Source organism: Condylura cristata, unplaced genomic scaffold (genome assembly GCF_000260355.1).
Source record: "Condylura cristata isolate star-nosed mole 26May11 unplaced genomic scaffold, ConCri1.0 scaffold00013, whole genome shotgun sequence".
NCBI classification, from domain to species: domain Eukaryota; kingdom Metazoa; phylum Chordata; class Mammalia; order Eulipotyphla; family Talpidae; genus Condylura; species Condylura cristata.
In genome coordinates this window covers 22,195,713-22,220,219 of record NW_004567114.1, presented here as the reverse complement: position 1 = coordinate 22,220,219, position 24,507 = coordinate 22,195,713, and the positions used below count along the sequence as shown (strand labels likewise).

Here is a 24,507-nt window from a genome sequence, read left to right as displayed (position 1 = left end):
TCATTATTTTTGTTATTTTCTCGCCTGGTCCATTATACTCCTGCTATGAGTGAGACCATCCGGTATTTTTCTTTCTCTTTCTGGCTTATCTCACTAAGTATGATCTTTTCCAGCTCCATCCAAGTCGAGCAGCATTTTTTTTAAGGAAAGAGACTAGAGAACATCAGGGCCTTAGTGAGAGTATTTTATATTTTATGGAACTTCTGTCTCGGATATGTGTGCTCTTACAGCAATGGTGTAGGGCAAAATTCTTATCATGGTTTAATAAACAGTGTCTTAGAGGGAGACAGGAGGGGATGCAGTTTCCGGCAGCAGAGCAGAAAAAAGCAAAAGCAGCCTAAGTGTCCCTCTTTAGGGGACTGGATAAATAAGTTATACTTTCATGCAAAGGAATGTTCCTAGGTGAAGATGAATGAGCTGGAGCCACAAACATCATACGGATGGCTCTAGGGAAGGCAGAGCTTGTAAAGTCTCAGAAGAGGCTCCGTGTGGTGCCATTTACCAGTGTTTTCTAACACGAGCAGCTCTGCATTGCTCATGGATAAGTACCATGGGGTGGAGAAGCAGTGGCCTAGAACTCAGACCAGTTTAGAAGAGTTGTTCTCACTGGGTGGGGAGAAGGGCGTTAGAATGGGAAGAGATTAAGGGGGCTTTTAGATGTATATGTGATGGTCTTTTCCCTTTTAAACTAATCTCAAACTATGGAAAATGTTAAATGTGTTCAACTTAGATGAAGGTGTTAATTCTTACAGTTTTTTTATAGTGTGCTAATGCCCATTCTCCCAGAGAAGAACCTTGTACTTGACTTTCCTTAACAACTTTCCCAGACTCTGCCTTATGGGAATTGCAGAGACTCCGGGCTGTGCCACCCTGCTCCCAGCCTCACTGTTCGTCAGCAGTCACCCAGGTACAGGCTACTGTTCTTTGGATAAGGAGGTACACTTTGAGGGCTCAGTGACAAAGGCTTTGAGAGGAGAGGTGGGAAGCTTGATTGGGTGAGCTCCAGTCAGAACCTGCAGGGTGTGGGTAGTCTGGAAAGACCCACAGAGGACTCCTTAAGCCTGGCCCAGAGTTGTTCGATGCTTGTGCATTTTTACTTGGCCTGCCCTTTTTACCCCTTTGGGGTTCTTCCAGCAGAACACAACAGGTCGGAATATTTGGACTACCTGTGTAGACCCTTCAGAAAACAGCTACGAAGTTCCTGCTGTATGACCGTACTTGCCTTCTGACTGAAGGCCGTCGCACTTCTCCTTCCTGCAGTAGTGTGAATATTCAGTTTTCAACCTTTCAGATAATTAGCATAAGTAGACAAGAGTCAGGCCTCTAAAAATGCAGTCACAAGCAGACGTGAGTCCCAGCTTGGCCCTTCCCATCTTAAACAGATCGCTAAACCTCAGTAAAGTAAAGATAATACCCACCTTACCGGATCAGAGAGGATGAAACGAGGTGATGCACTCTTAGCCTGGTGTCTGCATTTCATCTGCCCTGAGCTTCTGAGACAGGTGTCTGTGTTTGCAAATGAGAAAACAGGCAAAGGGCTTCAAATTTTACCTTAGAAAACTAATTTTTGGTGGTAGAAGAGAGGATAGTGGTTGCTTTGAGGGAGCAGTTGGAGGCAATTGTTGGAAAGGGGAAAACGGGATCCTGGGCACTACGTTTCTTAAGCTGGTGGCAGTTGTGTGGGTGTATTTGCTCTAATAAAAGCAGCGCACTTACAGTTCGAGTCCTTGATGCCTTATCAAAAGAGCTGATTTTACAAGATGCTTTACTTGAGATCACACACCTAAGAGTGATCTGGAGTTGAAACCCTACTATATGTGACACATACTGCCTCCCTGAGGAATGTTAGTGTTTTTAACACTACTGCTGGGAAGTCAGGAAAGACTACATACGTTTACTCTCAGAATAACCACTTCTGGGAAACATGCACCCCGTGTCCATTGCAGCACCATTATACAGCCAAACTGTACGGAAACCCAAGTGCCAAATACATATGAGTAGTTCAGGAAGAAGAGATGTACACCTAGGATGGAATACTACTCTGCTATCAAAAAAAGACAAACTTGCCATTGCATATGAAGCTAAATTAACAGCAAACCCTAGAATTCTGATTATAGAGCTGAGACACCCAGAAGGGTGAGGAGGGGACAAAGTGAACTAGTGGTAGACTGTGGGAACTGAGGTCACAGGTGTGCCATAGTACCGACACCTGCAGGTCAGTACTTCTTAAACATAAATAACGGTGTAAACCAATATCAGCTCCAAATAAATAAGTGAATGCATCTGAATCAGGCGCCTCTCTCTTCTGCTACCACAAAACCCAGAGTGGGGACATGGTATAGACCCCTCTGAACAGCTAATTCTAGAGATTTCCAAATCTGCTAGCACTGTCTGGCAGCAAGGAGGGAAGAACGCCCCCCTGAGAGGCAGCTGCTCTTTACATTCACTGTTCCCTCAGCAGGAGACCGGCCCGGCATGCTCTGCAGTTTTCGAATCCCAGGGGCCTGGTCCTGCGCCTGGTCCCTGAACGTCCAGGCAAATAACTGCTTCAGTACAGGTGAGCCATGGCTGCCTCCCTAGCCCAACCCCACCCCGTCCCAATCCGGCAGTCCCTAGACTGTCAGTGACACTGATCTCTCCGCCCCATCTCTGTCAGGCTTATCTCGGCGGGTCCTGGTGACCAACGTGGTGACAGGACAGCGGCAGTCATTTGGGACGAGCAGTGATGTCTTGACGCAACAGTTTGCCCTCATGGTTGGTTGGATTGGGGAGGGCACCATAGTTCCCCAAGAGTAGAAATGTTGCCAGGTTAAAATTGGATTCCTTTGTGTGGCATCTAGTCCTCCTGCTTTTACAGAGAACAAAAGTGGGACTCAGGATTCATGGGCTGCCTTGTGAATAAGTCTGAGGTGAATGAATATTAGCTAATCTAGAAAGGCCTGACTTAATCTGGCTTTGCATACGGTGTTAGCAGTTCTTGAGTATTTGGCTTAGTGAGCAGGACAAAGTTTTTTTAATCTTTAATTCCAAAGTCATAGTACTTAGACGTTTCACTTATAGCTTTAACATTGCCTATTTTTAAATCTAAAAACTAAAATTTTAGTCACTACTACATTTCAGACTTGCCCTAGAGTAAATGCCACCTTTCTTTAAAAGTGTGGAGGAGTCAGCCGGCCTGCTTTCAGTAGTAAGCACAGTTTAGTTCTTCTCTCTACTTGGGACTCCCTGTCTTACCTGGATCTCTGCTCTCTCTTCCTCGCTCCTCATCACCCCAGCTTCTCAGCCGGCATCCTGGTAGAGACAGGACACTGTCACTAGGGCCTTAGAGTGAGGGAAGGGAACCGGGCGGCTGGACACAAAGGGTCTCTTTTCCCCTTTCCCAGGGACTCGTCTTCCTCCCAACTCCACTGAGCCTCAAGCCCTAATCAGCTGTCTCCACCTCCCCCTGTTGTGGGTGAGAATAGTGGAGATGCAGCGGCAGTTGTTTCTGGAGGGAGCACCCTTCTGAGCCTTAGAGGGAAGTACTGAGCAGTCCTTCTTTCCACAGACTCCTTTGCTGTTTAACGGCTGTCGTTCCGGGGAGATTTTTGCAATTGATCTGCGTTCTCGAAATCAGGGCAAGGGCTGGAAGGCCTCCCGCCTGTTCCATGACTCAGCAGTGACCTCTGTGCAGATCCTCCAAGAAGAGCAATGCCTGATGGCGTCTGACATGGCTGGAGCGGTAGGAGCACCACTGACTTCGCCAGGGGGAGGGGCACTGCAGAGGAGACCCTCGGGGCCAGGAAGCAGGTAGGGAATGGTCGCGTAGACCAGAGCATGGAAGACTGCAGGGCAGCTCCTTGACTGCTACTGGGAGCCTAATCTGGCCTGGACAGCCTCGAAACTGGGTCTGGTGCTTTGGGTGGGCTTCTAGGGTTCAGGAACATGAGACTGCATTGTCTTCATCTAGAAAGGTCTTTGGAAACCACCTCCCTGCCCCTGGCTTCTGCACATAGGGGTCCCCAGGGCACTTGCTGGGCTCTCCCTAATGGCCCCTTGTGCCTTTTGCTGCCTCCCACAGATCAAGCTATGGGACCTGAGGACCACTAAGTGTATACAGCAATATGAAGGTCACGTGAACGAGTACGCCTACCTGCCGCTGCACGTGCACGAGGAGGAAGGAATTGTAGTGGCAGGTACTTGGGGGAAGGGAGAGTCCATCTACCGGTCACTGTATTCTGGGGCCTCCAACAATGTAAACGGCAGAAATCACTCCAAAACAAAGTAGATAAAGGGGAATGTAGACTTCGGGGGGCAGGGAGAGCAGATGGGACACAGAGATATCAGTAACCAAGAGTTTAAACATCCACCAATTAGACAGCCCTTTGTTCCCAGGTGAGTGAGCAAACATTGCTTCAGAAACAGGCAAGTCAGATACAATTAAATACAGCGGCGTGAGGGACTTGAGTTCAAGTCTGTTTACCAGGTCAACATTCAGTGTGACCCTTACCCCATCATGCAGTTCTCTAAAAACTTGAGCTCCCTGTTCTTCGGGCTCACATTTCCATCAGAGGATGCTCACAAATTAAGTAATTCAGTGCATGTGTGTGACAGTGAGTGATGTGTACGTTCTGTAATCTAGCTGTGGGCCATTCTGTCCTGGTGCCCTAGACCCCATAACCAGCTGTAGGTATCAGAGTGACAAGATGCATGAGGTAAAATTCATGGTAAAGGAATTGATTCCCCCTTGAAGCGCTTTCCAGTGCATCGTGACCTGTGGAACAGGGCAGAGCTGTCTGACCACTGCATTTCCTTGAAAGGAGTTACAAGTGGATCACAGACTGTTTCTGAGCTACAGAATATTCTAATGGCATGAAAGAGCTGTGGTTTGACATGCAACAGTAGGCCCTTGACATAAGGGAGGTGTTCCCAGTCCTCCAGTTTGCTAATATTCCCACAGAAAGCACTTATCCCCAGAAACTGTTGTAGATGCATGTAGTTAGAGCTTTTGTAGGCTTGTTTACTGCTCTCATCATCACCCTAACGTCCTTTTAAGTCTGTTTCCCACACACTTTCATCTCAGGAGAGCTTTGTGTTCTGGGTAATAGAAAAGAGGTAAGCCTCTATGAGGCAAATGAGCATAGTGGGCTGGCTGCCCAGTAATCGGTGAGTCACACAGCCTGAATTCATCCATGGCCGAGCCACTCCTCTGAGCCAAGAATTATTCCAGGGTCACAAAAGCGAAACCCATGAATGCCAAAGGTGTGCCTGTACCTTTCTTGTGAAGACCTGAACCCCGAAGGCTAACTGGCCTTATGACCTGGGCTGTAAGGAGAAAGAACTCTGGGGACAGTTGTCACCCAATTTGCCCCAGGATGTTAAAAAGAAAGATGGGCCAGGTTACTATTCCCTAAATAGAATGCCCTAAAGCAGATGCACTCAGCTTCCTCTTGAGCAGCCTCGACGCCAAGTAGAATCAGCCAAGGTGTCGAAGAGCCAGCCAGTGCACCCGTCACCTTGAATACCTGCAAGTAACTAGGGGCTCTAGAGCACCAGGATGACCCACAACTTTGACTTTCAAAAAGTACTTGTTTTCAATAAGAAAAATGCCCGTTTGTGAGCTTGTATTTGTTCATCTGGAGTCAGGATTGGCTGGAAGGAAGCAAGACACATGCCCACATGTATCCACGGAATTCTCTTGCTGACCTGTGCATGTCTCTTCTCTCTTAGTGGGCCAAGACTGCTACACAAGAATCTGGAGCCTCCGTGACGCCCACCTGCTCAGAACTATACCCTCCCCACACCCCACCTCCAAGGCCGACATCCCCAGCGTGGCCTTCTCCTCTCGGCTAGGGGGCCTCCAGGGCGCTCCAGGGCTGCTCATGGCCGTTCAGCAGGACCTGTACTGCTTCTCGTATAACTGACAGGCAGGGTGTGTGGGTTGGATGTAAGGGAGTACAGAGTGGTCGCCCCTCCTGCAGTGCTGCTTCTAGAGAGGGCATTTCAAACGCTGCTCCCTGTGCGCAGCTCCCAGTTCATCTGGCTGCTAAGGAGATGCTGTTTTATGTGGAGACACTTTTGTAAAGTTACTTCAGTTTATTTGTGGGCTCAGAGAGCTTAACCGTCCTTTTCATAAAAGGTATCTACCTATTTCCATTTTTTATTCAATTGCTTAGCCTAGTCCCCACCCCACCCCCCACACTCTTTTTTAACAAAAAAGTTGAGGGCTGAAAATTGATAGTAACCAAAGTTTTTTTTTTTTTCTTTTCACCAAAAGCCCTTCAAGAAACCTAGTAATGAGACTGGCTGAGACTTCGAGGGTGGTCAGTGCCTGGGTCCCAGAAAGACATGCATCTATGCGTGAGAAAGACACCCGGCCACCGGGGACAGGGAGGGAAGTCAGCCCCTGAGTCGCTAGAGAAGCAGCAGCTGGAGTTGGGAATCGTTAAGCCAGTCTTCTCATGTAAGTTCACTCGAGAATAACAGATCTCTGTTACCCTTTTACTATTCATACGCAGTGGAGGGAGAAGTGGGCCTTTCCATAATAAGGGTCTTTAACAGGCCGCACGTGCCAGATGTTAGGTGCAGCAGTCTTGTTTCTGTCATCATGACTTGAACGTCGGGTTCAAGGGCCCCCACCTCAAAGAAAGTTGGCTTTTACTTTTTGCAATCTAAAGCAGCAGCTGGAGAGACGTTTATACAAAGTACTAAAGAATCTTACTATCTTTCTACCAAAAAATAAAGTAGAATGAACCAAGGCGTGGAGTGTTGCTTCAGCTAATGATTTCTAAGGTCATGTGGCTTAGGTTGCTGTCACAACAAACCCTCTGCAGTGAGGTCTACTCAGATCTTGGGTGAAGCTAAAAAAGGGCAGAGACCAGCTCCAGTGGCTCTGTGGAGCACTTGTTTGCCCGCCCTCCGGGTCCACTCTGCCCTTCCTCACCCATCAGTGGACTACCAGCTTTGGCCCTTAGGACATACCAGCAGGAAAGCAGGAGGGCGGACTATGAGGTGAGATTGTTAACTCAATCCCCGCCAATAGACGGGGGTTCTGGCTGTGTTCCTCCACCCAAGGCCAACTTCCACTGCAGCACAGCTCACTGGGTTCCAGTAACTTCTCTCCATTTGTCACTACAGACCTGTGTCTAGAAACTGACCTCACTGTTGTTGCTAGCCCAGGATGCCTCACCATTTAGACTAAACTCTCTTCAGTTACTCAAGTGTTACACATGTTTCAGCCAGAACCCTAATACAACTTAACATACTGCAAGCCAAATCCAAAAGAAGAGGAGGGGCAACTTGGAAAACATAAGATAGTTCATCTGCTAGATCTACATTGTACAATAACACATATTTTTAGTGCCTCTTGGTTTTATAAAGAACTTTTCCCTATTTTATCTGACTTGATCAAAAAAGGAAGTTGGGGCCCTCCCTGGTGGTGCAGTGGGTTAAAGCACAGCACTGAGAAGCTAAAGCCACTTCAGCATGAGCTCGATCCCCACCTCGGAGGTGACCCACATGGCGCAGCATGATCCGCCCGCTGCTCCCCTCAGCAATGTACTTTGTCAGTCGGCCTGTTCTGCTTCCCACTCTGTCTCTGGTGAAGCCTCTCACTGCATCTGTGCCTCTGACCTGTACCCCAGTTCTGTATGCATAAATAATCTTTAACAACATCAAAAAAGAGTAAGTAGGACAGTACAGTAATACCAATAAAATAAAAATGGTTAGTATCATTTACAGGGAGAGAAGCCCCCTGGCACAGAGACATTAAGGGACTTGTCTTGGCTCACAGACCTGTTCTATAGAGCTGGGACTTGGAACCAGAAGACAAGATCTGATCACATATTTTACTCTCTGCTTCTCTGCTCACTGAGAGTACTGGGTGTGTGTCACAGCTATTGCTGGGGAGACTCTAGAAAGTAGTGTGTTGCCACGTGATGCTAGATTGCCCAAGATTTAGTCACATGTAAGTGGGTTTTCCTGATACCAGTGGGTAAGAGGCTTGCAAATGACCAAAATACTCATGTGTGTAAGTATTTAGATTTTGTCCCTGTTGCCAGAACAGCATCCTGACCTGCATATGCCCCAGAAAGTAGTCTATGCAACTGAAGTGACCAATAGTTGAGATGCTACTATCACTACCAGACTCACTTTGGTGACAAGCCCTGCCCAAGCGCACAAATGAGCATAATAAATGCTCGGCCATGACCCGTCATCTCTCTGATACTTTTTTTCCCCCTTAAGCTCTTAAGTTCATTACAGGACCTGCAATTTAGAGTCACAGGTTTTAGATCTCTAGTTCAGAGTTTTCCCCACTATTCTCTACTAAGGAACTGAGAGCCTATGGTGGGTAAGGGGTACTTGGTACAACTTTGATCTCGTCCCAAACTGGCACCCATCTGACCACCTGATATTATCAAGGTGTGTTCCGACACAAGCAACCCTATCCCCATGGACCTCAGCATCTTAAGTGAATGTAATTGTCAACAATTCATTTTCCCTTAGGTTTTAAAAGGGGGAAAGAGGGTGTTCAAAACATTTTGTTTAAACAGCAATTTGTTCTTGATCTCGTTTGCTGTCACCATTAACATATCATCTAGGCTAAATGAGAAGAGGTTAGACTTAGCTGAGAAGTTGACTAAGCATTTTGGCCTACCGGTAACAGTACCTAAGCTATGACTAGTTATATGTTCAGAAAACATTTTTCACGCAGATCTACCGGGGCACTTTACCTATTCCTCAGGTGTCAATGGAAGGCACACACTGAGTGGGTGAGCTAGGTAGTGTAAACCTTTTGCTAAGTGGCCCAGTGTTTGCTCATAACCTTCTAGAGGTGAAGGACAGTGGCACAAGCTAATTATCAAAACTGCCCACCAGCCTCACACGTCATCTTGAAACAGCTGTTCTAGAATTCAGCTGGCCCAGCATGTTCTAGTGGGCAGACTGCCCTCTAGGTGTCCCCCAACAAGGGTCCCCCAACATGTTGAGATCAAGTTAGCCCCTCTTACCTTTAAGCCCTTTCTGTCCTCAACTTTCACATATGTAACTCTAGAAACAATTTCAGTCCAAACTCCGTTTCTACAGCTAAGTCTGCACTGTGTGTGCTGCTAAAGGCCTCTTGGCCCACTCCTCTACCCTTGCAGGCCACTCCTGCACAGCCACTGCCATGGGAAAGCGCCTCAACAATCTTTGTCCAGGGGCTTCTTGTGTCAAAATAACACTGTGACCTTTTGCCACAATTGCTGCACAACTCGGCCTGAGGCCCAACTTCACCTGCCACTCAGTGCTCTCAGGACACAGGAAAGGGCTGCAGGAGTCATCTTCCACTCCTTTTCATCTGCCAGAACCCGACTGTTAAGTCCCCGTTCCAAAGACATCTCCAGGAAGCACTCGCCAGCAGCTAATTACATGGTAGGCTGGTTCACCAATTTTTGTCAGCATTGTTACCCACAATCCTAGGAAGGAGGCGGCCAGTGTACTGAAGTGAAAAGTGATTTGCCCAAAGTCTGCCAGCCAATTGGTAGAGCCAGCTGGGTCTTTTGCTCAAGTCCAACAATCTATTATTGGATATGTTTACTTTTCTTCTGGAAGCTTAATCTCCAGTTCAGTTCAACCTAATTTCCCCCTTTTCTCTCAAGACTAGCTGCCTGTCCCCTGCAGGTGACTTCCTGGGGCAGTTGTCCGGTTTTGCTCACACCTCTGCTTGCTCCTACCCCATACCCACTTGTGCTCTTGGCTTTAGTTGAATAAAGGCAGCTGCTGGACAAGCAAAAGACATTCTCTGCAAGGCCATAATCAGCAAAAGCAATGGTGTAGGGCAGCCAGGACTGGGGAGTGAAGTGATGGGGAAATCTTAGGCCCCAAGTCGCACTATCCAGACATCAGAGGGAATTGCCTATGGATAAGCTCAGAGCTTTGGGGAGAGATGCAGGCTAGAGTTAAGAATTTGGGAATCAGAAAGGGCAATTGAAACCAGGGCAGTGGATGAAACTGCTCAGTATCACAATCACATTATGGCAGTTTTGAAGACGACTCCCACACATGAGCATATCCCTAACCTCGATTCTATGACCCCACAAAACCCACACAAAAAACCAAGTGGCATAACTGAACAGAAGGTAGAGTTCAGGTTTTGTATAACAAAGTTCCACTGGTGATGTTAGTTGCAGGTTAACATTGTGGGTTCAATTTTTCTTCCCCAGAAATGATGGTGCTCTGACATTGAAAATGGTTACAAATTACTTTTCTTTTCACACTTAGAGAACTACCTCTTGTATAAACCTGACTTGTCTAATTGCTCTGCAGATTTCTTCATTATTTTCAGTGGGAACCATTACTGTCCTTGACCATGAGAAGTTTCAAGGACAACAGAAATTCCAAGACAAAAAAACCTTCCTGAAAACAGTAGCAAGTACCTTGATTTTTTTCCCCCTGAGCTTATCTGGAAATAGAAAACAAGTCACAACCCACAGGGGGGAGGAAAATTGAACAGAAGCTCTACTGTGCAATGCCAAAGGCAGCTTCAGAGTCACTGGGCCCACCTCTGCCAGGCGGCAATCTGGGCTTTAGAACCTGTGTCTTTGATGGTAAAACAACTATTCCTACTTACCTCCCAGTGTGGCTGTGAGAATTACCAAACAAACTCCTAGCACGGTGCTTCGCATGTAACATTCACCTAAATATCATTCAGTGACCTTCAGGCCCTATGTCCACACAAGGCACACGCAGCAGGATTACTTGATGGCAACATTCATTAAAAAAAAGAAAAAACTGCTATCGGCTCAGGATCAGGCTGGTGCAGCCGTGGGTGCTGCGACGCCCCCTCCCATAACTGACCTGCACCTATCTGGTCCTACAACTGCTGGGGACACCTGTAGAACAGGGACAACAGTGTGGTAAGTGAGCACATGTGGAGTTCTAACCGCTTCACTGCTGGAACGTTCTGTGGCCATTAGTTATCCCAAGCAAAAGGAAAACCCAAGACCGTCAAGTTCCTGGTCCCAGTTAACAATGGATACAGGTAGATACACGCTATCTACCTAAGAGGCAGGGAAACATTCTGCGAGATGAAAACCTGTGTGATGTTTTTGTTTGTTTGTTTGTTTTTTAAAGATTTATTTATTTGTACATACAGAACGGGGGTACAGGCCAGAGGCTCAGGGGCGGTGAGAGGCTTCACCAGAGACAGAGTGGGGAGCAGAACAGGCAGATGGATGAAGTACACTGCTGAGGGGAGCAGCGGGCGGGTCAGGAGAGGTCTGCCGCGCCATGTGGTCACCTCCGGGGGCAGGCGGGAATTGAACTCATGCGGAAGTGGCTTTAGCTTCTCAGTGCAGTGCTTTAACCCGCTGCGCCACCAGGGAGGGCCGATGATGTTTTTTTTAATTGTTATAAATGTGTAACACACTGAGCTATTCACAGGGAATATATTGCCACCGTAGAAACATGGCTCTTACTTGGCTTCTGCACCAAAAGCCACCAGCTACTTTCCCATCAACTAGAAAGAGAAGATAAGATTCACTTATGAAAGTAAAGAAGAGTCAGCACAGTCCACGTTCAGCAGGAAGATTCCTTTATAAGGTTTGATAATACACAGTTCTAGAGTAGGGCCTTGTCACCGGACAAGTGACAAGAAGGGTGCAGAAGGGCACAGGTCTGAGAAGGACCGACACATTCCAAGGCTCTCCTCAGACATTCCCGCCAGGAAAGACACCTGGCATCTCCCTGAAGCTCGGCCCACCCCTCCCCAGCTCAGTTAAGATCTGTCACTTTCAAGTCTTCTTTTTTGGCCTTTGAAGATAAACTCCACCATGGTGACATGATTCCAGCACAACAGTTTCTTTCCAGTCACTATAGATGTGGATGTCCAAGCTCTTGAGAAACAAAGTTCACTTGACTTCTCTTGCAAGGACAGGAGAATTTTTTCCTAATAATCTGTTGAAATATTTATATATACTTAAAAAAACAACTAACAGTCCATTCTGTGCTCTGTTTCCCTGGAAGATTTCTCATGATTACCCCTCTAATAGCTAGAGGGGTCGTGTGTCTGGAACAAAGAATTAAGACACTTCAAAATAAGCGATAAAAGTCCTAGTGCAACACTCAGAAGCAGACGGTGGGCTCAGAGGGGCTCGAGGGGAGAGAAGCGGGTGTTCTGATTTAGGAGCAGGGCGCAGCCTTTACAGAAGCCGAGTGGATGCAGACAGCGGGAGACACTGCGGGGAGGCCTGTGTCCTGCGCACCCCCCAGGTACAGGGAACATCACCTCACCTGCATTTTGACTTCTCAGGGCCGAGGACCCTACCCTTCACCCTCCACCCACCCTGGTGACCTGCACACTAATGGGTGGCCTCTGACTGAAAAAAGCTTAGGCCAAGAATTGGGATTCAACTCCAGAGGGCCCAGGCAAACCCCCTCACACTAGTCCAAGCACGAAGTTGCTGGGAAGCTTGTTTCCCCAGGCCGCCGAGAGGCCAGAAAGGAAAAGGCAAGCGAAGGAGAGAAGCCGAATGGGTGACTATCAGCGCAGTGGCTTTGCCCCGGCTCGGTGTTGTGGGAAGACCTGCTGCCCCCACCACTTATCCCTGTCTGGAGACAGACTGGTTAGTCTTTGCCGATAGCAGCAGCCTGAATACACTCCAAGATCCTTCCACAGATGAATGTGGGTGCATATATGTGTATTTATTATTTGTTATTCTTAACTGACATAAATGCGATGGATTCAGGTTCGTTTCCCCTTCACAATAGCTGCTGCCTGCCCCAGGGGTCACTCACGCCTTCCGGCCTGTTGCCAGGCTCATCCTGGCTTGCTATCTGCCCCACCCCCCACCAAGGGAAAGTGGCCCCGGGATCAGTAAAGAGGACACACACCACGTTTAGGTGACCGGGAGGAGGGCCTACCTCAATGCGACTTCTGTTTCTAACCCTGAGAACCTAAGGAATTGTGAAGGACTTGGAGCGGGAGCTGGGGTTAAAGGTCACCGGGCTTTTTATTGCAGTTAAAGCAGACTCGGACAGGATGGTCCCAGCCTCGAGAAGGGACAGCCCGGCGGTCATGGGAGCACTCGTCACAGAAGCCCTGTCCGCAGGCCCGGCAATGGTGCTTAGAAAGCTTGATGCTGAACTCCTTCCGGCAGCTGTGGCAGTGCAGGATCTCATGGTCGGGCACCCAGTACGCTGGCCTGGCCGCATCCTTTACCAGACCTGCGGCAGGAAGGAACCACGATGGGCGGGACACACAAAACCCAACACCCCAGGAACACTGGGCAGACACTTCACTACCTCACAACCCAGCTGCACACGGAATAGAGACATGCAGACACCCGGCCTTGATCCCATACCACTGAGATCAGAATCTTTGGGGCTAGACGTCGCTACCTGAGTATATCTATTAAGCCCTCCAGCTCATTCTAAAGTATAGCTGTACTTTACATGGGAACCACCGGAGTAAATATAAAAAGCCCAGACTTTGGAGTCAGGACACAACTTCATTGAAATCCCTATCCTATTGAGCATGAGTTAACTCATAGCTGCAGACTGAGGGTCACTTAACTTCTTGGACTCCTGGCTTATTCATCTTTTTACAAGAAACAACAAGTCTAACACACTGGGCTGGGACCCAACAGCCAGCGAGTGCAGAGCTGGCAGGCCCCTGTGCTGAGGGCAGCCGCTGCCACTCCAGTTACCCCGAAGACAGGAGCAACCTGAGCTTCAAGCGTGGGCAGATCCACCTATATCCCTATGCTTTGAGCCAAAGGCTCATCACCTGCTCATTTTGTACACCACAATGACTTTCTGATCTTTCATCACCATCCACCCAGGAGTCTTTGTGCTCTCCCTACAATAGGCCAACGGACCCCAGGCCGGCAATCCTGCCCAATTGGGCCCTCTACCAACAAAGGTTTCCCTTCCTTTCCTTCCAACCCTGGCTACAAGCACTCCTTCGCAACAACTGGAGCTGCATGGCCATCTTAAGTCTAAGTCAGTGCTAGTTGGGATGAACAGGAGCTCCAAGTTCTTTGATATATTCCCCTCTTCTGAAGCTCCTGCCTCCTCCCTTGGACCTACGCAGGCCCTGTGACTACAGACTAAACCAAGGGCCAGTTTCCAGGCCCAGGTCTGGAAAGACTGGCAGTTTCTACTTGTTCTGTCTCTTAGAACATCAGCTCTTAGACTCCTGAGCCATCATGCAACAACCACCAGTGGAAAGGCCACAAGGAGATACCTGGAGAAGACACAGAGGAAGGGCAGGGCCCTACTCAGCCCAGCAACCAGGTGCCCCTGCCAAGGCATGGTGAGGTGAGGTTGGCCTTACCCCTCGAGCCCGGCCCAACTCTGCCATACTGGATAAGCAGGCAGTAGCTCCAGGCAATGCCATTTAGAACTGAGCAATTACTCTCCCTGCCTCCAAGTTGTGAGGCCTGCTAAAATGGTGTTGGTTTTGAGCGCTAACATTTTCAGGTATTTGGGTATGTAGCAATAGGTGGTAGAAGGGCCTGGCTCCAGGAATAAACATGAAACTACGAAGGTATTGGCAGAAGCAAGCAGATGAAAATTTTTAGTCCACTCCTTGCTGCCCAGCTCCATCTAGGTCAGCAAGCTTTTGCCAAAATGACAGCCCAGGGCACTGGGGAGTCCCTCATCCCACGTCCACTACAGCAACGAGAAGCTCTGCCAGGCCCACCTAGTGGTATGTCAATGGCTGTCACCACGGCTCCCAAAGTGTTCTGCACAGCCTCGCCCACCTTCCGAGCTATCAGCGTCCCGCCTTCATCATCTGCCTGTGCCTCCGTCACATCTGTAGACAACAATTGAGGAAAAGCCATCACCTCTTAGTCAATTTCCAAATGAAAACCGGGGGGGCAAGAGTAAAGCACTTCTGAATTCCTTCCCCAGGGACTACTGTGCTGAGCTGCGATGATTGCGAGGATCTGGGCTGTGGGCCAGGTCAGCTAAGACCCCGAAACTGGGTGGCATCTATCAGTTTACTCTCAATCCTGAGGTGCGATTTTATGACCTTTCTTTAAGCCAGAAAGGTGCATGACCTACAACCTCCAGGGAAAGGTTCAGTCTAAGGCATGTCTGGTGAGGCCCCCTGCGGACAGCACGTGGCGGGAGGCTCTGGCAGGTCAGTGCTTAGAGGACGATGGCCCAGAGCGGCAGAGCAGTTGCTCTCGAAGGACTGATATCGTTCGGAGCAGTGCTGGCGTGTGGCAGTCCAGTTCCCGACACCCAGTGCCAGGAGGGAGGTGCCTCCCTCCACCCCTGCAGCTCCAGGGCCCCACGTTACCTAACTGGACATTCCTGGCTTCATAGCAGTTGTCACACACCCGCACGGGTGCAGGGCCCCAACCCCGCTCGGGCACTGGCCGGGTCTTGGATGAACAGCTGTCACAGAAGCCCTCCCCACAGGCCCGGCAGTGATGCTTGGTGTCGTTATCTTTAAAGGATGTAGCACACTTGTTGCAGCTCTGTTCCAAACCCAAAACAAACAGAGGCAGGTATCATTCATGTCTGCTCAGCTGAGAAAGTCAATGCGACCCAGGGGGAGGACCACAGGACCATTGTCGAACAGCAGAACCCATCTGTCCTAAGAAAGGGAACCTAAGTCCTCCAGCCACACACAACACCCCACCGAAGCGGTTATGATTATCATATCTTTCAAAAAAAAATACCGAGAGAAGCACCTCAGATATATTTGGCTAAGTCACAGAGGTCTCAGAAGGGACTACACTAATTCTGGCCAGAAGAATGGCAGAGAATTCCTTTTTATCAAAGCTTCTTAAATAAACCCTTGCGAAGTGAGTGAGGATCACGTTTCCTGTGAGAGCAATTGGAGTCTGTGAGCTGGATGCCCCTGTTATGGATGCTATACAGCCCCTGTGTCAAGTCAAAAAGAACTTTGACAGACCCCCTTTCCTCCAGACTCTGTCTACAAGCCAACAATCAGCCCTTGCAGATAAGGAAACTAAAATCCACCACTAAGAAAATATTTGTGGGGTAACAAAGGGAAATTAGGAGGCTGAAGACATTGGCTGTCCTCAACATACCCTATTTTTCCAACACATTCGGAGCTAAGTTGACTAAGAAATTCTGAGCCTCCTTCACAGAACAAGCTTAGCACAGGGCAAAGCAGCACAAGCAGAATGGCCGAGCCAGGGGTACAGAGCTGTCCTGCCCCATCATACCAGGATCTGGGAGTTGGGTCTCCAGTAGGCAGGGGCAATCTGGTCGGTCAGCCATGAAGTCACGGCCTTGGTGGGCCCAAGGCTGAGCTCAGACACTGACTGAGCCATGAAATTCATCCCATCCAAGAGGCGCTGGGCAGCATTGTTGTTGTCCTTCAGAAATCCATCAGTCTGAAAGAAAATCACAGGATCCCGTCATACTCGGAGTAAAGGGAAAGAGGCACTGGGTGTCTGCATACTCTCTAGGGTCTACTCAGAACCACAAACCTCTTGGAGTAGAATGGAGACAGACCAGAAATCCTCCTGGCAGCTAGACAATGTATTTCACACACTCACACCAGGCATCACTGATTTATTCTCTTCACGGATGACGCTAGACTTGCTGCACAGCTGCTCAATTCAGGATTTACTCTGCCCATAAGCAAGGTATATAATTCAGGAGCTATTCATGGCAAGATGATGCCTCCTCCAGGAAGTCCCCCACCCCAATAAAGTGCTCATCCTTCCTTACACCTCTCGGAATTGTATTTCACACATAAGAACATTATCTGTTCATATATTCGACTTCCCATTACACTGTGAAGTCTGAGAAAAGCCTGTATTTTACATTTTTGTATTTCTTTTAAGTACCTAGTTCAATTCCAGACATAGAGTACTCAACAGCATATGTGGAAATAATGAGTGAAGGCATGAGTGACAGAAGAGGAAAAGCATGTATTAGCATAACCCACAGACTGTGAAGACTGCAGACTAAAACAATGATATAACTATTTTCTTGGAACATAAACTAATAACCACAGCCTCTACAATAGCCTCTACAGGAAAATTACCAGACTAAAAATCAGGAGATACTTAGATGAAAGCTTAGTGATAAAGCTATGCTAATTTGAAGGCCTTGGGACAGGATGGCCTGGCCCATCACGTCAAGTAGGGTGGGTTCCAGAAATGAGACCACACTGTAGGCCTGGAAACTGGAAAGCAGAGACATGAAACAAGGAAAGAGAAATTAAACAAGAAAATCTTCAGTCTTAAGGTAACTGAGGGTCCAGTTACACTCCAGAGGCAGATGTATAGGTTGGCCATCCAGTTTACCCGTCACCTTGGGAATCACCCCACCTGGAACATAACCCAAAATGAAATAGGTCCTTTAAAGAAAATTGCTTCTCATAAAACAGAGACAGAGAGAGAGAGAGAGAGAGAAAACTGGAAGTCTGGAAAGTGTTCCGATGATGTGTAATTCCAAGTGTGAATAGTGAGTTAATACAGAATGAAAGCATCACTGACTATACCTCCTTAACAGGTTTTTCCAAACTCCTGAATGCAAAAGTCAAATTTAAATATCAGTAACAATAGTTCCTTTGATGCAATAAATTTCAGGAAGATTTCCCGAAATAAATACTTTTCTTAAAAGATGATGGTTATGGGCCCTCCCTGGTGGCGCAAAGCGTAAGGACACAGCACAGCAAGCGAGCCGCAGCTGCTGCAGTGCGAGTTCGATCCCCACCCTGGAGCTGATCCACATGGCGTGGCAGACCTCTCCTGACCCGCCCACTGCTCCCCTCAGCACTGTAATTCATAGACCAGCCTGTTCTGCTCCCCACTCTGTCTCTGGTGAAGTCTCTCACCGCCCCTGCCCCTCTACCTGAACCCCAGCTCTGTATGCACAAATGAATAAACCTTAAAAAAAAAAAAAAAAAAAAAGATGGTCACTATAGAATTGAAAAATCACAGCCAGCATGAATGTTCAAAAAGAAGGGAATGGGGGAATAAAACTACAGCACTAACATTATGCTAGAGTGACTACAAATGAGAATTAGAGAAAGTGGAAGCAATGTGGAAAATAAAATTGTGGTATTGACAAAAAAAGACATGGTATGTAAAATGTAACTGAATCTATAAAAACAGCATGTATGGAAAATGGATATGGAGAATATGAGAAAAGTTATATTTGCTACAGTATTATAATTATCAGTACTTTTTAATTCAAAGTTGTGCATCTAATATTTATACACAAAGAAATGAAAATAATTAAGGCTCTAGACCAAGAACAGTTCTGATCTAGACCTTCCAAAACTGACATGTTGAAGTTCATGGTTATGTTTAGTGCTAATAATCAAGTTCCACTTTTCCACACATGGGATTATCAACTGAGCAATACAAGAAGAAAAGTAACAGTTCTTACGCCAGGCCACACATGGACAATCTCTGTCCGCACGACAGTATCCACAGGATCTTGGTTCCCAAACCAGTACTGCCGGCTACGATAGACCACTCCGCAGTTTGGACATTCAATCACATACCTGTAAGGCAGGCAAACAGATGCTGTTACCCAGCCAGGGGCTGGGAGACAAAGGACCCAAACAACCCTTAGCTTATCATTTAAACTCACCCAGACCAGGCATATTTTGCGAGACCCATCCAAGGGGAGTCGGTGGAAGCAGATGTCTTGGGCACTACGCTGACTTCCTTGCCTCTCTCGTAGCAGGCCTGAAACATAGACCACTGTGCCAGCTGCTTCCCTGTTTGCCAATCCCCACCGCTGCTTCACATTCCCAGTGAGCTCGCCTCCCACAAACTGTCCAGATCCCAAGTTCAGCAACATAAGAAAATTCATCTTCCTTAAGAAGCCATCACTCTGAATATATGCCCATCAGAGCCCAAAACTGACAGACAGGAGAATGAATCAAGACTGGGTTCTTAAAGAACACTTACCTTAAGAACAAAGGGTCAATGTTTATAAGTATTTGCATACAAGCAAGCCAGAAAAGGGGGAAAATAAGCTTTTAAAAATAACCAAGGAATCAGAGCAGCAAAGACTTGCAAATTCTTGTATTTAGAGCTAGGAAGGTATTCCCAGGACATGCAAAGTGAACACCAGATTCTTTGGGCTGTAGCAAAGGGCAGTCTTCCCCAAAGGAGAGCGTACTGAGCCAGCTGCCAGAACAGGGACAAGCTCCAAGGACTCACCTTGCAGGTAAAAACTCGGTTGTCATACTGATGGGAGTATCTGCAACGGCTACTGGCTTCATGAGGTACGCCTTCTTTCCCATGATTCATGCTGTTCTTACAGCCAGCCCTGAGTGAAGCCCAAACACTGACAGTGAGGCAGTTAAAGGAGCCAATGCCACTTAGGCATTGCATCTGACAAAAGCATTTGACCCTGAACCAGACACAGGCCTGAAATAGACCCTCATCGTGATCTAGACCCTGGACGCTGAACACAGAGAGGGCAAATGGTCTCAAAAGCCCACATGCCTCTCTTATAGTCGTGATCAGTAGCACTTATAAACACAGAGCAATATGACTCTTGATTGAGAAGGGGAAGAAGAAATCTCTTCTGGGAAAAAACACCTGGTCCTTGGTAAGAATAGAGGAGCCAGAAAACACCATTAAGACATAAAACCCAAATGGTTCTTAAGAAAGTCAAAACACTCTAACAGGATAAAATGGGAGGTTTCACCAGAGTAGGTTGCCAAGAGGCAAAACAAAAAGCAACCCCCAAAATTTGGCAATTCATTTAAGAGGAGGCTTAAGCTGAATGAAAATCAAGTGTTGCCATCCTGACAAAGCAAAACACAGATAAGGGCTTCAGAATTTCACTATAAAAAAAAAAAGGAAAAAGTTCTGGAAGCTCTGGTGGAGGCTCAGAGTGGAAAAGTGATATCAAACACAGCCTAAAGCCCTCATCTTGGGCTTGTGGATAAAAAGGTAAATCACCCACAATATCCCATTTCCCTTTCCAAATCAAAGACTCCAAAAATAATCCTTAGTTCTCCGTAGCCCAGACTGAATAATCCAACTCCTTTTTTAATAGTTCACAGTTAAGGCAGTTCAATACCCTACAGGGAATGCAAAAAGGCCTTTTATAAGAGAAGCAGGCTTCCATCTCTTTCTAGAAGGGCAATGGTGGTCTTGTGTGAACAAAGACAATTCAGAGGACAAGAGGAGGAGGGTCTACAGAACATGGAGACTGCAATCTGACTTGACATACTACATCTGAACTCCAGGGCTCCATCAGACAAGTAACCAGACCATAATTTCATAGCCACCAAGAGTCAAATTATCTGTGATCCTCAAAGAGTGGTCCCCAATCAGAAACACCAGCCTCCCCGGAAAAGCTTATTAGAAGTGCAAATCTCAGGACCTCTGTCCGATGTACTGAATCAGAAGCCATCAAGGCAAGGCCCAAAGACCTGTTTTTAATATATCCTTCAGGTTTTCCTGATGTATACTGAAATTAGAGAATCATTATTCTAATCCCCTGTAACAAAATGGGGCCGGCCCATGGACCAGCAGCAGCACCATCAACTGCAAGTCTGGCAGAAATGCAAACTCACCCAGATCTGCTGATCCAGAATCTGCATTTTATCAAAATCCTAAGGCAATGTGCTCACAGATGGAAGCTGACAAGGACTGCTGTAACAATGTTTTCAACTCAGGTTATACTTTTGAATCATCTGAGGAGGAATCTCCCTCGTGGTGCAGGGGTTAAAGACACAGAGCTATCATTGAGGCTAGAGTCACGCTTGGGTATCACCTATTGCCTCAGTGTGCTAGAGTCCTCGAAGAACAACTACTGACCTTATTCACTGACTGTAACCTTTGTGGTATAGTCAGTCACCAGGTTGGTGACAAATGATTGGGGAAAAAAAAAAAAAGACACAGAGCTATCAAGCTATAGGGAGCTTGCCCACATGGCTCAGCAGATCTCTCCTATCTCGCCTGCTGCTCCCTGCACAGTGTATTTCAGTAGATCTGCCTGTTCTGCTCCCCACTCTATTGCTGGTGAATCCCCTTACCCCCGTACCTCTGGCTTACACCCCCCAGTTCTTTTACACATAAAAAGTTTAAAATAAATCTAAAAATTAATAATAATACCCAAACCAGAGCCAGTGCCTTTCACATCTAACCAAGCTGGAATCTTCAGAGGGTTCTTCATAACCATGTGTCCTCAAATCGCCCACAACCTCAAAGCTGGACCACCCGAGTCACCTAAGCAACTTGTTAGAAATGTATATCTTGGGCCCCACAGCATCCTTACATGAGAATTTGTAGTTTAACCCAAACCCAGGTGATGTGCAGGCACAGTGAAGTCTGAGACACACATTCTAAGTCTTTTCTCAAGAAAGGGATAGCTGCCTCACTTACCCACAGCTGAGGCACAAGGAGGAGCAGGTGAAGTACTCATCTGGAAAAAAGGAGCTGTGCGCCATCTGGTCATCAGGAATCTCACCGCTGAAGCGGTCGCTCAGGGCCTGCCGGGAGAGGGGCACGTGAGAGCACTGGGGTTTTGACTCTTCTTCTACTGGCCTTTCTAAGATCCCCTCACCGCCAGTGTACTTTTCATAGATTCCACTGCTGGAAGAGAAACCCAGTGACTTCTGCTACTTACCCTCGACCTTCTTAGCCGATTTTACCAACTCACAGGAAATGTCAGGAAAGGCCAGCCCATTGCCCAGGAGGTCAGATGTAAGCAAAGTTACTGTTCTCTCCCAATTACCTGGCGCATATCAACACCTCAACACTCATAGCTGTAGACTACTGCCCACTTCATCTTTATGAAGCTGGGACCACGACACCAGGACTCCAGAGTGCTGGTCTTTCTGTCAGAGAGGAGGGGCTGGGAAGTGAGCAGCAGCAGCAGGGCTTCTGGGCTTCTGGCCTACGTGAGCCACAGGTGCTCAACATGGAGTTCACCAGCCACGGCACTACCCCGACACAGAAAAAATGTCATCAGCCAAAAACCAGGAGAGAATAACTGTAGTGATTGTCTAACCTAACAACAACAAATGGCCAAAATACATGCCAAGAAGCAAACTAATAGCAAACTGGAAATTTTAATCCAAGCAGTTCTAATCCTGTTTGCACTCATTACTTTATATTGAAAGTACTCTTTATAGACTGATTTTCTTCCCCTCCAGGCCTTAGTGGAGTGGAAAAATATGCAGTGGAGAAATGAATTGACACAAGCTATGCGACGGCTATCGTCTGACAGATTCCGGGTAGCTCGGGAAAAGCTCTGAAAGATCAGACTTTCCATGCTAACTTGTGTTATGACCTCCCCTTTTTGTATAATCGTAATATCAAAATATTCTGAGCAACTTTCAGCCTACAATTGGATTGCCTCAGCTGCATAAGGCCTGCCTGCTCTGACAAGCAAGCACTGCACCAGGGTGAGAAATTCCTCTGAAGTCAAAAGTGACTTAACAATTGGCTGATCAATAAAAGCAAATCTTATTCTATTATCTCACCTAGCCTCCTATTCAGCTTCTACGGAATTACTCAAACTTCCTACTGTCTGGCTTTTGATATGGAAATTCATCCAGGATGCCTGTTTTAGAGCTAGTCAAGTTTTTTACCTGCTACACTTCAAAGCAATCCACAAGTCTTTCTGGCTAGTCTTTCAGGATTCTACTACCTAGTCTTTAGATAAGGAAATTCACCCATGTCTCCTATTTAGAGCAAATTACATTTTCTACTGTCTGGACCTCAAGGAAACTTACTTAAAACCTTTTAGTGAGTTTCTTGATTAGCAAGACATTTCCTCTTCCTGCGATCCCAGACCATTTTCTTAGAAAAAAGGTGATTGTGATCTTAACCCCTTTCGTATGCTAATGCCATCCCCCTGCCTGCTGGAAATGTATAAAATAAACCTCTGCTGAAGGCAGAGCAGGAAGATTTGCACCCAACTCCGACTCCCGTGTCTTCCTCACACCCGCTCCTCTCCCCCTCTTGGAATCTCCGCACGCTGACGCCTTCCCATCTTAGGGTCCTGCCTGTGTTGGCTCCAGACACCTCAAAAGTTGGAGCTGGTCTCCGACAATGAATTAAACAGAAGTGGGCTTTCCAGGTTTTAAAAGTCATGAAATGAACACGGTTCTAAGTTTCTCTTTAAGTCTTCCATCTGAGACAGTCAGATGCCACTCAAGAAAAAGTATCTCAAAACAAAATGACACAGTATTACTTCCTTGAGTAAATGAGCAAAACCAGTTTTAACATGAGATCTGGAAAAAGAGCAGGTCAAGTTTAACTAAGATCTGTCTTCAAACTCTAAAGGGAACTTCACTGAGAACCTTTTTGTTAAAATTCCATTTTTTAATGAAGTTGTAACACCACAAGCTGCAAACTCAAGTGTTCCCAAAGGTGGGTAAAAGTAGCAGCGAGGATGCTTTATTTACAATAGGAAAGACATGGAATCAACCCAAATGTCCAAAAGTAGATGACTGAATTTAAAAGATGTGGTATATATACACAATTGAAAATTACTCAGCAATCAAAAAAGATAAACCCATGCCTTTTGAGCACCATAGATGGAACTGGAAGGGATCATGCTTAGTGAAATACGCCAAAAAGAAAAAAGAAAAATACCGATAGTTTTACACATCGCAGGAACATAAGGGACCAGGGAAAAATAGTAATAATGAACAACTATATACCAGAGACATTTTATGGGGGTGGAGTGGGGGATGGGGCGGGAGCACTGGACTATGGTGATGGCACACAGTTGATTTGGTGATGGGAAGCCCAAGGGGATTACAACTGAGATGGCAAAAGTCACAAAATGATGTAAAAATAAAATATTATAATATTAAAAAAAAAAGTAGCAACAAGGAATGTGTCAAGGGGAGGCAGAACTTGCCAAGGGCATACAAATCCGCCTGAAGCATGACAGACAGCCCCATAAAACAGCCTGCTGCCAGCCTAGCTGGCCAGGTGGTAATCCTCAGCTCTCCTACTTCTAAGTGTGACTCATTTTGAATTTTTGGTCTTACCGACGGAACCTGCTCAACCACTCCACTCTGCCTTCTCTGAAGAGCTGCTATATCAACACCTGAACTAGGTCTTAAGGAATTAGGTGATAAGGCAAAGGTATGGGCATGAAAAATATAATTTACCTCCCCAACGAGGTCATAAGCACTGTGAAAGAAGTTCCCTACCTTTCCATCTGCTGCTAGCAAAGGTCCTGCTCGGTACTCAAGTAGGACCTTTGGAATGAATGAAACTCGCCGGCTCGCCCAAGCACAGCCCCTGGCCGCCACTCCTCACCCTGGCCCTGCCTCTGCACCAGGCCTCATTCCAGGCCCACAGTTCCTCTCAAATTTAAGCCAAACTACTATTGATTGGCTAATTACTAGTGACACTTGCGGCTGTTTTCTCAAGCCTGTGTGTGCATAATTCTCTGGAGATAAGTGATGGGAAAACAGTGTTATATCCCTAATGCATCAATTCACTGTAAGGCTTGGGAAGTTACCTTTATACAAATAGTAAATAACTATAAGATCAAACTAAATGGAGAATTTGCATAAATAGAACATGAAGCTCACCCCTAGTCAGCTTCGCA

At 46.9% G+C, this 24,507-nt stretch overlaps 2 protein-coding genes across 2 annotated transcripts in view; one reads left to right on the top strand and one right to left on the bottom strand.

Moving 5' to 3' along the window:
* DCAF4 (DDB1 and CUL4 associated factor 4) overlaps window positions 1-6,727 on the top strand; it is a 28,381-nt gene extending 21,654 nt beyond the window's left edge. Inside the window, exons 10-15 of the mRNA XM_012724393.1 lie at window positions 828-907; window positions 2,459-2,557; window positions 2,657-2,754; window positions 3,548-3,721; window positions 4,061-4,175; window positions 5,710-6,727. Of these exons, the coding sequence (XP_012579847.1) occupies window positions 828-907; window positions 2,459-2,557; window positions 2,657-2,754; window positions 3,548-3,721; window positions 4,061-4,175; window positions 5,710-5,903 (760 nt within the window). The 3' untranslated portion in view covers window positions 5,904-6,727. The remainder of the gene's footprint in view (window positions 1-827; window positions 908-2,458; window positions 2,558-2,656; window positions 2,755-3,547; window positions 3,722-4,060; window positions 4,176-5,709) is intronic.
* A 4,807-nt stretch (window positions 6,728-11,534) lies between these two features.
* Window positions 11,535-24,507, bottom strand: part of ZFYVE1 (zinc finger, FYVE domain containing 1) — a 37,135-nt gene continuing 24,162 nt past the window's right edge. Inside the window, exons 5-12 of the mRNA XM_004681720.2 lie at window positions 21,315-21,421; window positions 19,134-19,242; window positions 18,556-18,653; window positions 18,349-18,466; window positions 16,167-16,337; window positions 15,269-15,449; window positions 14,663-14,776; window positions 11,535-13,182 (exon numbers count right to left, since the gene is read on the bottom strand). Of these exons, the coding sequence (XP_004681777.1) occupies window positions 12,950-13,182; window positions 14,663-14,776; window positions 15,269-15,449; window positions 16,167-16,337; window positions 18,349-18,466; window positions 18,556-18,653; window positions 19,134-19,242; window positions 21,315-21,421 (1,131 nt within the window). The 3' untranslated portion in view covers window positions 11,535-12,949. The remainder of the gene's footprint in view (window positions 13,183-14,662; window positions 14,777-15,268; window positions 15,450-16,166; window positions 16,338-18,348; window positions 18,467-18,555; window positions 18,654-19,133; window positions 19,243-21,314; window positions 21,422-24,507) is intronic.